This window comes from Haliotis rufescens, unplaced genomic scaffold, assembly GCF_023055435.1.
Source record: "Haliotis rufescens isolate VD_foot unplaced genomic scaffold, xgHalRufe1.0.p SCAF_27, whole genome shotgun sequence".
Taxonomy (NCBI): domain Eukaryota; kingdom Metazoa; phylum Mollusca; class Gastropoda; order Lepetellida; family Haliotidae; genus Haliotis; species Haliotis rufescens.
The window spans coordinates 4,716,710-4,730,455 of record NW_025963968.1 but is presented as its reverse complement, the minus strand read 5'-3'; the positions used below and the strand labels follow the sequence as shown (position 1 = coordinate 4,730,455).

Sequence of the window (13,746 nt, the reverse complement as noted above, 5' to 3'; positions counted from 1 at the left end):
CTTGTACCTCATACACGTGGATCGTTAATTGTTCATGCAAACGACTACAGATTTGTCTGATTCACTCACTCAGTCAATTCTGACCTGTATTTTCACGGGTTGAATATACCCAGCGACAAATCCAGATGACAACTAAACAAATGTTCTCCCTTCAGTGTTTCTGGCATAAAAAACAGAACATCTTCTGCAGTAACAAATGATTTAATCCAATTTGTTGAGACCTTTACGGTATATCAGCCCTCATGACGATGGAGCAACAATACATGTATTGACATACTAAATGTGGACACAATGCACCAATTCTAATGTACTTAATGGGTGAAAACATGTTTATACAATCAGACGGACGAGTGTAACAAGGGGAAACTCAGTAAGCCAACATCACTCGTACAACACATATCCAAATGTTGGTGTAAATTAGTAAAAAAAAACGGGAAATAATAACATCAACAAAGTTGATGGATAACAAAACGATCAATCTGGGTCAGCCTGGTGAAAACATTTTCAGTGTCAAATTCAAAACTTTCAGAAATGTCAATAATGCAGACGTGACTGTACTGGATATGACATGGTTTCCATGGAAATGGATGAGCGCTAGATTAATGCCCTTGGCAATGTTAGTCCGTAGAGACCCAGAACATCCGGAATGACCTTCACCAATGTTGATCAATGTCAGGTGACAAGTTCAAGGAACAATTTCTTTCACACGTCCACCATCTCCCTCGGACACAAATCGTTTGCGGCCTCTGCAAAGAAAAAAGTATCATAAAGTGACTGATCCTTTTATTTCACTTAATGGAGATGTCAAGGTGATACTAGTTAATATACCATTAAAAAAAAGTCAAAGAACACCCACAATTAGATGGCTGTGTGTTGCAATATCTATCAGTAATGACAGATTAACAATAGTCATATGAAAAACTTGGGTGTTCTTTACCTTCTTTGAGTATTATTAGTATTATCATTGATATGGTTTGTCAGAACTATCCAAGCTAACATTTCCAATAAGTCCTCTTTAAATTTGAAGTTTTTTCTTTTGTTTTCATGTTCAAAACTGAAGTCAGCATATTCCAGCTGTATTGTGACTTGTTTGTAAATAATCAATCTGGAGCCAAACAGCTTATAGCAACGTGTATGCACGCGTGTCCGTTTGTATGGCCGCCATGGTCAGCTGTCTTCATGCTGGGAGCTATGTCTCCACAATGCAGGAGAGAAAAATGAAATTGTCATTCAACATATTTCTTTGTTTATATCCATGAATGCTGTGAGGTACAGTGTGTGTGCAGTGTGTGTGTCATTCTAGACTAATGCCGCTTCTTATAGAGCCGGCCCAGAGATACAATGCCGCAGTTGAACATGGATACCCTACTCAGCCACAGTACACTGACTCCAATCCGACCCGTCCTTGTTTAAGCCCCTTAATGCAGAGCATCAGGTAGGGAATCAACAAGTACCATCTTTCAATAATAATTGGTATGATGTGACTGTGGATCGAACCAACAACCTTACTCTCTCCGGGCAGATGGAGTATACAGGGCGAGATCGCAGGTGGACCTACCTCTGTGGAAGTTCCTTGAGCAGCATCGAAGACAGCATGCCCTCCTGGTGGCAATTGTTGGCAAGTTTCTCCAGGAGGACGTACGCATTGGGGACGTCAAGGCAGATATCTGGCATTGCATCATATACTCGACGGAAGCCCTGGAAACACACATATTCATGGATATCACACAAACAGAATTACATAACAGACAGACCCGTGAAGATCCGGGGTAGAATAGGTCTTCAGCAACCCACACAGGTCGTAAAAGGCAACTATGCTTGTCATAAAGGGCAACTAACGGTATCGGGTGGTCAGGCTCACTGACTTGGTTGATGCATGTCATCGTATCACAATTGCGTTGATCGATGCTCGTGATGTCAATCACTGAATTGTCTGGTCCAGACTCGATTATTTACAATCATGTAGCTGGAATATTGCTGAGTGCGACGTTAAACCAAAAACCAAAAACAACATAACGGACATCACTGAACACCTACAGCGCTAGTCACCATTAGTAGGACAATGCATCGGTGGATCGCATGTTTTTACTTCTCGATATAAGTATCGATCACAATTACACACTAAGTAAACAGTATAGATTCTTACTTTAAATGTAGTCTTTTATAAATGTTACACCAAACACTAATTACTAGTGAAAATGAGTAGTAAAAACCTACATATTTTCATCCATTCTGCCATACTTGACACTGCCAACTGTAAATCATTGTGTGCCAGGTATTTGACCATCCTGTCTGACAAAATTGGCTTTAACGCGAGTTAAGAGCACATGCAAGTATCGTGATATGTATTGTATCGTGAGCAAGGTATCATGATATGTATCAGATAGCACAGTTGATGTATCGTCCCAGCCCTACTAGACACAAAAATACAGCAGACATGGGGGGAAAAAAAGAAAGGTGTGGCTTTGATAAAAAAAAGATAGTTATCGGAGTATCAGGGATTGAAACATGATCTGTGCATCCCAGCACATCCACTTCCAGCTAGCAAGCCCGAAAGCTGATGAAGCTGACATTGAATGATTACCTGAATAAACTGGTTAGGGGTGACAATCATGGCCTCGGAGAAGGACTTCAGCAGTTCACACATCATTTCTCGCGTTCTGTCTGTGGAGTCCTCCAGAACTATTATTGTGGCCTGAAATACAAAGACATGTTCAAGTATAGCTCTGTATTCTGTATTCACTGGATTATCAGGGCAAGTTTTAACTTATTTTCACTCTTGATACTATTGAATTCGAGACAACCGGGAAATTGACAACAAAGACATGTCCAGTTTGACATCCTGATTAAAATAGTGATGAATCAAGTTCATGTTTTAGAGAAAAACATTTGGTGTTCATCTTTATGTTAATTACCGTATTCGACGTAATAAGCGCCCAGGGCGCACTCAAAATTAGTAATAGGGGGCTCTTATTAGAATATTACTTTGGTGAAAAAAAACAGAGTTAAAGATAAATTTGGTGGTTTATGCTGACAGCCTGAAATGTTTATATACGACAGATATATTTTTCCAGAATGTAATTGCCCATAATTAAGGGTGCATGTAGCACACGAGTGCGTATTATACGTGAAATAATAAGTCTTATGTACATTGATCAATCGGAAGGGGTGCTAAATGAGATTGTTCACTAGCCAATATATAAGCAAATGTCGCCGTGGGCGCTTATTAGAGCGGGGCGCTTATTACGTCGAATACGGTATATGAAGTTAGAGTTTTGTCAGGATAAAAACATCGGGATACACAATATATCTCGTCTCCCGTGCATCGTTTTATCCTCCTCTAAAGAAACATGGTAAGCATGAATAGTTACAGGTCCTTATCATGAATAGTTACAGGTCCTTATCATGAATAGTTACAGGTCCTTATCATGAATAGTTACAGGTCCTTATCATGAATAGTTACAGGTCCTTATCATGAATAGTTACAGGTCCTTATCAAACAGGTTCAAGTCAAGTTTCGCTTACCTCATACACAAGCTCGTGATGGAAGTGTGGAACGTCGAGCTCACGCAGGCATCGGGTTGCTTCGGCCATGTCTCCTGAAGCTAGGTATTCCTTCAGCAGCATCACCATCTGCAGGCAAATCAAGACGTCTGAGAACGGGTCACACATTGTCTGTTGTTAAGCACCACACTCAGCAATATTCCAGCTATATGGGTGCAGCATGTAAATAATCGAGTCTGGATCAGACAAACCAATTATTGGGACGGCGAGCCACGATCCATGCCGTTGGGGTCCTGAGTCTGACCACTCGTTCCATTACGTCACCTATTACGTCACCTATTACGTAAGGCTAAAAATAAGAAATTCTTGGTTCTCAGGCACCGCCGCATCATCAAAAAGTCCGCTGCACTTTTCGTTGACATTTCCATATATTTTTTTGAAAAAACTTAAATGTTACGCGTCTCGAACACACGACCTCAATATAGGTTGCTTGGGACGTATTCTAAACGGGCATCCCCATGGGGCAGGTCAAAATAAACTAAACAAGTATTTGTCACAGAGTGACGAAATATCCCCCGCCTGTACACCATAGTACCAAAAATGAAGACAATCCAGCGATTAGTTCTTGAGATATTGTGGCAACACCGTTTTCCAACTCCAAAAACAGATTTGCCTGCTGTGACCTTGAAAATGGGGTCAAGGTCACCAAATCTGACAGGTGTATGCGGTGTCTGTATATACACTATAGTTCCAAATATGAAGACAATCCAGTGTTTAGTTCTTGAGATATCGCGGCAACACCGTTTTCTAACTCCAAAAGCAGATTTGCCTGCTGTGACCTTGAAAATGGGATCAAGGTCACCAAAACCGACTGGTGTCTGCGGAGTCTGTATATACACCATAGTTCCAAATATGAAGACAATCCAGTGTTTAGTTCTTGAGATATCGCGGCAACACCGTTTTCCAACTCTAAAAGCAGATTTGCCTGCTGTGACCTTGAAAATGGGATCAAGGTCACCAAAACCGACTGGTGTCTGCGGAGTCTGTATATACACCATAGTTCCAAATATGAAGACAATCCAGTGTTTAGTTCTTGAGATATCGCGGCAACACCGTTTTCCAACTCCAAAAGCAGATATGCCTGCTGTGACCTTGAAAATGGGGTCAAGGTCACCAAAACCGACTGGTGTCTGCGGAGTCTGTATATACACCATAGTTCCAAATATGAAGACAATCCAGTGTTTAGTTCTTGAGATATCGCGGCAACACCGTTTTCCAACTCTAAAAGCAGATTTGCCTGCTGTGACCTTGAAAATGGGATCAAGGTCACCAAAACCGACTGGTGTCTGCGGAGTCTGTATATACACCATAGTTCCAAATATGAAGACAATCCAGTGTTTAGTTCTTGAGATATCGCGGCAACACCGTTTTCCAACTCCAAAAGCAGATATGCCTGCTGTGACCTTGAAAATGGGGTCAAGGTCACCAAAACCGACTGGTGTCTGCGGAGTCTGTATATACACCATAGTTCCAAATATGAAGACAATCCAGTGTTTAGTTCTTGAGATATCGCGGCAACAAACAGGTGGGACGTACGGACGTACGTACGGACGGTCGTGAATACTATATCCCCCGCTTCGCGCTTTCGCGCGGCGGGGGATAATTAAGTGACTGCATAATATTGCACTTACATATCATTATTTTCACACACATACAGCATGTACAGAGAGCCCTTTACCAAACCTAGTTCATTCGGACATAGAAACAATGTATGACCTACAGTGACACTATTTGGGGGGCACAGGTTATTAAATGCAATTACAGGTGATTATTACAAGTGATCGCCTTGTGAAGGGTAAATCCCAAGCCAAAACTGAAAAATCTCCATAGTAGTTTTCACTTGACCAAAAGAACTATGTTAGTTGACGGTCATCAGACTTGGCAAATATTTCCCTCCTTGTAGCCCACTTAGCTCATTACTATTCTGCGGTAATGTCTAATACTGAAGAGTCAAGCCTCAAGAGCAAGAACAATATTTACCTGCTTAACGAGGTATTTTACAGGACGACCACCACCTGTTCCCCAGATGTTGTCAAGACGGACGATGCCATGTTTCTTGCTCAATAACAAGTCAGCTTTGTTCAGAGCACTTCTGAAAATCCAATTCATTTCAATTCAATTACACCATGCCATCAAGAAAAGGCAAAGATTGGAATCTTTCAAATGACATCATCAACAAAATATCATTAAGTAACTTCGAACATAAGTGGGTGGTTGAGTGAGTGAGTGAGTGAGTTAGCTAGCGAGCGAGCGGACTCCCTTCTTGACAGTACTTCAGTTATGCCAACTTCTTAGTCCTTGCCTCTAATACTTTAAGCGTGAGTGAGTGAGTTTCTTTGTTGCTTAACGCCGCAATCAGCAATATTCCAGCTATGTGACCAAGGTCTGTAAATAATCAACTCTGGACCAGACAATCCAGTAATTGACATCATAAGCATCGATCCATGCAATTGGAATATGATGACATGCATCAAACATGTCATCGAGCTGACCACCAATCCCATTAGTCACCTCGTAAGACAAGCATATTTGCCTTTTACAGCAAGCGTTGGTTGCTGATTCTACCCCAGACCTTCACAGGTCGAGCAAGAGAGGTGAAAAGAAGAAAGTCTTGTTCCTGTAGTATGCAATATCCACATCTTCCAACAGGTAAAACCAGTGCCTGACTGTATAAGCAATGATCCGTGCCACTGGTAATGACACACAATCAGCCAAATCACTGAGCCTCAATCCCCATTTTTCTCGGCTGTTACGACAAGCATGAGTCATGGGTACCTACTCAACAAGGAATCCGTGCAGTGAAGAAACAAAGAGTGAGTGAGTTGGGTTTAACGCCACTTTTAAGAGTATTCCAGTTATATCGCAGCGTGTCAGCTTAATGTGGGAGGAAAGCCCCAAGTGATGCAGGTCTTAGATGTTTACCACTTCGGTGAAACCCACGAGCACGCGTATTGTCCTGACAAACCTAGAAACATAATTGGGGAGAACCGGGATTCGAACCCACAATCATAGGTTTCTGGCGTGCCCAAGGGAGGCAACTCTGCACAGCAAATCGCAGCGCCTTAGACAACTGGGCCACCCGTGCCCCCGAAGAAACTAAGACAACATACCGTGTGTGAGGACATTCCACCTTGCCCTTGTATCCGGTTATGTATTTTGGCGGGAGACAGTCATCAGCCACAGCTCTTGCAATGAACTGGCCAACAACCTGGAGAGGGAACCACAAGAGTTGAAATTGGAAATTTGGTCTGAGGAATTATCTTCATTATAAGCCATAATAATAAGAGTATAAATAATGATTCATTGAATTGAAATGTTCATTTCTACTTTCTCTTAACTCGTTTTTTCAAGAATCCCATTATTCTGTTTCCATGTTTAAGCATGTTAAACTGCTGAGCAAGTATGGTTTTACGCCACTTTTAGCAATATTCCAGCAACATCACGGCGGGGAATACCAGAAATGGGCTTCACACATTGTACCAATGTGGGGAATATTCCAGCTATATCACAACTTTCAAGACCAGGCAAACCAGTGATTGAAAGCATGATCAACATTGCGCAATTGGCAACACAAGCCAGACACCTTGATCTCCATGAAAGTCATTGCTCATGACAAACATGAGGTATCTATTATATACACCAATGTTGAGCAAGTGAGTTGGTTTAAATGACGCTTTTAACAGTATTCCAGTTGTAAAGCGTGTCATCTTAATGTGGAAGGAAAACCCCCAAGTGATGCAGGACGCAGATGTTTACCACTTTGATGAATCCCACAAGCACAGGTATGATGCTGACAAACCTAGAAACACTATCAGGGTAAACCAAGATTTGAACCCACAATCACAGGTTTCTGGTGTTCCCAAGGGAGACAACCCTGCAGCATTGCAGCGCAACAGATGACTGGGCTACCCCTGCCCCCGGACACCAATAGAAAATGTGCAGCATTCATTTACTCGCGACAAAGCAAATACAATGAAGAAAACTCAAGCTACACTCACAACAGGAGCTTCTGGTGAATCTATTGTCAGGTCGGAGAGCCTGGAGAGAACGTTGTCAAAACCACCTGAAATATCGGTCGACGTCAAAAGTTTGCTGTACAAGTCAGATATGAGTTGGGACGTCATTTCCCTGTGTTGAGCTTTACGATCCAGAGCCATGCTGACAGCAGTCTCAATGATCTTTGGTTTATATTTTCTAACATTCAGATCAGACAGATCGTCCTGAAAAACAAACAAGAACAATAATGAAATAGCGTGTGACATCAAATAATATATTGGTCTCTTCTGCCTGAAGAAACAGCATGGATTGGCAAAGTATTTTAATTTTTAACTCATTTCTTTCCCATTTCTGTCAAAACACAACCAAAATTTAAAAAAACAGCTACTTCTTCGAAAAAGCAATCTGTATTGGATGAAATTTTGCCTATGGTGACAGCATGGCTGTTATTGACTCGCTCTTCCATTTGCTATTTGGTTTGCTGATCATCAAACTCATGAATAGGAGAGTCTGCCTTTGACATTTCATTTTTCAATAATTTCACCAAAATAATGTTGTTAAGAGCATGAAGTCATAACTTCAAAAAGTTCTAAAAATATTACTGTTATATCACCCAACAGTAAAACTTGTCTTGGGGAAAGCAATATCTGAACAGATAGTAGTTAATGTCACAGGACAGACAGCCTGTACAGCCTTCTCACCTCCACCTCCCTCGTGTCTCCATGTTCGAAGTATTCAAGTAATACAGGTTCTAACACAGCTTCAAATTCCCTCTGAGTCAACTCGGGGTCTATCTTTTCCACAATAAAATCTCCCTGAAACAGACAGTATTCATGTGATTGACTGACATGAACATCAAATCAACTTATTCAAACAGAACAATTCAAGCAACACAATCAGGTTATTCCAAGTCATGTCATATTCTGGGTTTTTTCCCTGTTTAATGCCGTGCTCAGCAATACGCCAGCCATATGACGGCGGTCTGTCAATAATAGTCTGGACCAGACAATCCAGTGATTGACATGAACAACAATCCACGTAATTGGGATCCAATGATATGCAGTGAGCCTGACCACACGATTCCATTAGTCACCTCTTACGACAAGCATGGGTTGCTGAAGACCTATTCTAACCCGGATCTTCACAGGTCACATGCTCAACTTGTTCATGCTGATTGGTCCAATGGATACATAATTACCATTATGATTTTTAGTTTTACACAGTCAACAATATGTCAGCTACCTCACTGCAGCATGTACATAGTCGTGTCTATGCCAGACAAAGCTGTGCTTGATACTATGAGCAACGTAATATTGTTAGGTGGATGTAAATTTACTGGCAGTAATTGTCAGTGGCAGCAAATGATTGAAGTACTAGTAGAATGCTATTAGAGTTATCCACCCCTGGTTGTTTACAAACATGCCAGGCTTCGTCTTTGGAGAAGTTTCTGGATGGGACAGTTTCTAGAATGCTAGCTGTATATATAAGAGTGACAAGAGGGCGATTCGTGGCCTTTTTCCCACCTTACTTGCCACTCACCTATTTGCCAAGTGTAAAGTGGATACTCTAGTGTAAACACTAAATTTCTGCCAGCTTCCAACACTAGAATGGAGTGAGTGAGGTACATGTAGTTGGGTTTAACGCCGCTTTTAACAGTATTCCAGTTATATTGCGGCGTGTGAGCTTAATGTGGGAGGAAAGCCCCAAGTGATGCAGGTCTTAGACGTTTACCAGTTTCGGTGAAACCCACGAGCACGGGTATGGTGCTGACAAACCTAGAAACATAATCGGGGCGAACCAGGATTCAAACCCACAATCATAGGTTTCTGGCTTGCCCAAGGGACGCAACTCTGCACAGCGAATCGCAGCGCTTTAGGCGACTGGGCCACCCGTGCCCCCCACTAGAATGGAACATTTGACAGTGGCAAAATCTTGAACATTCGTGAATGCACCAATATAAATTCTAGAGCCTGTTACTTTCTTTTGCTGCTGCCACTTACTTGACATATTGTATTGCCTTTTTTATTGTAAACCTAGAACTGTTTCAATATAATTTATTGATCATCCACTATCTTGCAGTCATTTACTGAATTTACATTCAGTTCTGTATGTACACATTTCTGGGTTAACCTTGGTTACCAAGACAACTCACACTCTTATGTCAACAACAATAGGGATTTATCTAGGATTCAAAACTAAATGCCCTTGTCAGGAAACTTTGAAAAATTATATTTTCTTCACAATTTAGAATTGTTTAAGTGAGTGAGTGTGGTTTTAGACCACTTTTAGCAATATTCCAGCAATATCACGGCGGGGGACACCAGAAATGGGCTTCACACATTGTACCCATGTCAGGAATCGAACCCGGGTCTTCGGTGTGACGAGCAAACGCTTTAACCACTAGGCTACCCAACCACCCCGAATTGTTTAAGTACTTATTTTATTAAATTCAGAGGTATTGCATTGTAGCAGTGCATTCAACATTTTCAATGCAATAAAATTTAAAACTAAGCATTAACATGATTAACATGACTAAAGCCTCTTTCCTGCTAACAGGGAAATAAAATTCACCTCTTCAAAGCCATAAACAGTTAATACATAATTGGAAGAATTGAAAAATTTATATTTAAATTTGGGAACATTTACCGACATTTGCTGCAGACTTGGGGACGAAAAATCCGCCTCTGCACAAGTCCAGACAAAGCCTTGCATGTATTCATTTAAACAGCCCGAGCGACCTAATATCTTAGCCATAAACAGTTGGCACAGATTCCACACATGCCACATAACACGTATATTGGTAATGACTGTTGGAGCATTGTATCATACAGCAAAACAATCACAATCACCATATATATGTGACCCCAAAGTCAAAAACCTAAATTGGTTTTATAAGTTTCAAATTTTCAAGAATTATGTTGCAGAGTTATACTGGTCATATGATACCTAATATGATGGCTTGGTTGAGGTGATTTGTATTTCACAAAGTATAACAGAGGCTATAATGCTTAGTTTTACACAACTCTATTGAACACGTTGACCACAATTTCACATACCGTATTCGACGTAATAAGCGCCCAGGGCACTTTCAAAATTAGAAATATTATTTTGGTGAAAAAAAATAAGTTGAAAGATAAATTTCGTGGTTAATGCTGACAGCCTGAAATGTTTATATATGACAGATATATTTTTCCAGAATTTAATCGCTCATAATTAAGGGTACATATAACCATGATAACACTTGAGTGAGTATTATACGTGAATAAATAAGTCTTGTGTACATTGATCAATCGGAAGGGGTGCTAATTGGGATGATTCACTAGCCAATATATTAGCAAATATCGCTGTGGGCGCTTATTACGTCGAATATGGTATTTCCTAATTTATCTAAATACGAATGTAAACAAAAATCCAAATTTTAAAGAGATGACTTTCCCAATTCAAGGTTAGAAATTAACACAAGCCCAGGACTAGTACAAGTTTCCAATTTTCCCAATTGTGTTAACATTACAAGAGATTCTTTCTGTGGGCTAGTATTAGTAGTAAAGCTGTTTAGAGCTGTCAGTCTAAGTTTAGAATCTAACCTTGCAATTTTTTTCCCAAAGTCACTTAGAGCAGGAATTTATCTAGGGTTCCAAACTATCACAAGCAGAGAGTACATGAAACATGGGCGGACAAAAAACATTCCTCACCTGACTATCCGAGTCGTAATTGGGGTCATGGGAGTCAGGATTCCTGCCATCCTCAAATAATTCTGAGCCTGGGGTTCCCCACACACCCTTGCCCCCTGCCCCGCCTGGAACACAAGGCAGAACAACTTTACTCTTGCAGTTTCATACACGTTATGACTGAAATACACAGATCAGAAGCTAGTGATCCAGTGCTTCCAGTATGCACAAAATATAATGAATGGATACAGAAAAAAATATATCTTGCACAATAATCATGATAATATTCATTGTATCAAATTTTTGACAAGTAATATAATGTTCCTGTAATTCAAGTAATCATTAAATCTTACAGTACAGAACGCTACACCATTTCATTACTTTACAGGACCCTCATATTTCTTTTAGTTATCATGGTTATAAGGATCCTTGAAATTTGTAATTGGGGGTCCTCAGGACCCGAGTTTTGAACATGTTGAAGGTCAAGGTAAAACCCTGATTTATCAGAGAAGTTTTTGGTTTGGTTTGTTGTTGAATGCCACACTCAGCAATATTCCAGCTATATGACGGCGGTCTGTAAATAATCGAGTCTGGACTAGACAATCCAGTGATTGACATTATGACAGGCAAACAACCAATCACTGTTTGACTGTTCAATATGTCTAATGCATGCACACAGTAATACCAAACAGTGTTGTCTAAAAATGAATTAAACAGTTCTGGCATTTTTTTATCAATCTTCAAAAATTAAGCATGAAAGTCAAGGTATCCTTGTCATAAATACAAATACCCTAACCATTATATGAGGAAACCACACAAAAAAAATCATTAAAAAAATCACTGTTGCTATCAATATTAGTAAATTGAAAGGCATCAAGCCCTGCTATCTACTGTACATTTAAAGTTGGGAAAAGGAGGAAACAGATTTTGGAAAGTGGAGATTCAAGAATCTTATTGCATTCCATTAAACAGCCAATCCAGCCTAGACTTTCTTGTTACATTCCCTCTGTAACAGTTACAACACTGATTATGGTAACATAAACATGAGTATCAAAATGTGAATTTACCAGGGAGCATTTCTATAGTTCCACTTTTTACTTTCAAAATGAAAAAAAGAGAGTTATTATCAGTGTCCTTATCATGCTTATATCTATGTGATGTAGTGTACAGACTGACTGTCATAATCACGGCTTCTGTCTAGGTCATGTGGGGGGGTTCCACATATATTGCCAATGTTTAGTGTCAACCATTAGAAACATCACGTGACAAAATTTGATCTATAAATAGGACCCCGAATCTGACACTCCAAAAATAGTTCATGTGGTAAGCGGGTTGACACCTTGGTTGCAAACAGACCGATAGCACGCAAAAAGCGAAAATGCATTCGTTGCACTAATTCGTGCATCAAACAAACTGAGCTGAGCCATGTATGGGAAACAATGAACTGGAAAACTATCACTGTTTACAAACACACAAGATGGCTGACTTTCAAAACACGTGGGTGCGAAACAAACAAACAACTTCTGTCAAATGACAATATGAGAAGTGCACAATGGCTGAGTATATACCATATAACTTTCGACACACACGCTGATTCATATCACTCCAAGCACAAACTCTTGCGAACACTTAGAAACGAAGCACTGATTCGGAAACATTTCTGACCTTTCTTAGGTTCGCCTCGACCTCGGCCATTTCTCGACTTCCGACTGTTCTTTGATAAAGGCAGACGCTTATTAGCATTCCCTGTAATAACAGTCACTATTTCTTTGGCACCTGTTTCCTTCCCTGGACTCCTCCTTATCAGCCTCTTTGCTTTCCTTATTATTCGCGCTGGAACTTCGCTCGGTTCGCTTCCATTCAGAAGCTCGTTGCCGTTTTCGATGACATCAGCCCCAGACTCGCCATGTTGAATATTTCCATTATGCATAGGAACACTAACGGCAGCCATTCTTCTTCTAAGCAACACCTAAAGAAACCCTTTGATCTTTAAGCAGTTACTCTTGAGATTGAACTTCTGCAAAATACAGAAATCAAGAGTTGACAATCCCTTTCCTTCGCTCTTATCACTTTCAACAAACTCCACACCACCGCTGTAAGCTGTTTACGAACTGTGTTATTGAGCTGTATGAACGTTTTGATTGGTTGAAAGATCGCACACCTTTCCCAGGGACTTGAATGAAAATGTACTTTCAATACAACTAGTTATTAATGTTTATAATTAAGACGAATTCTATAAGATAAAAACTAATAATCATAGAAATCATCCCTTCATAAGTTATTCGTGCGCAATCGCTCCAGGTACAGCATGTTATACAATTAAAAGCAAAAGTAAATTCACCAGCAACAAAGGCATCTACAAGCTCTATCGAGTATTTTGCATATATATGGTGAATAGTATACGATTACGGGTGCATTTCAGCGAAATGCTATATACTTTTATGTGTTACATCAAATGATAACATTGTCTTGTTGTGATAAAGAAATTTAGATTCTGCTCGGAAAATATAGTCATACT

At 40.2% G+C, this 13,746-nt stretch overlaps 1 protein-coding gene across 1 annotated transcript; it reads right to left on the bottom strand.

Annotated features, from left to right (window-relative positions):
- Nucleotides 1-185: 185 nt before the first annotated feature.
- LOC124139365 (programmed cell death protein 4-like) lies at nucleotides 186-13,371 on the bottom strand. The gene is made up of 10 exons (XM_046506379.2): nucleotides 12,894-13,371; nucleotides 11,253-11,356; nucleotides 8,262-8,375; nucleotides 7,563-7,784; nucleotides 6,675-6,772; nucleotides 5,545-5,656; nucleotides 3,526-3,633; nucleotides 2,585-2,695; nucleotides 1,559-1,698; nucleotides 186-746 (listed from the first exon to the last, which is right to left on the bottom strand). Exons 1-10 carry the CDS (start codon nucleotides 13,177-13,179, stop codon nucleotides 686-688), a joined length of 1,356 nt encoding a protein of 451 aa, XP_046362335.1. The 5' UTR covers nucleotides 13,180-13,371; the 3' UTR covers nucleotides 186-685.
- Nucleotides 13,372-13,746: the final 375 nt, after the last annotated feature.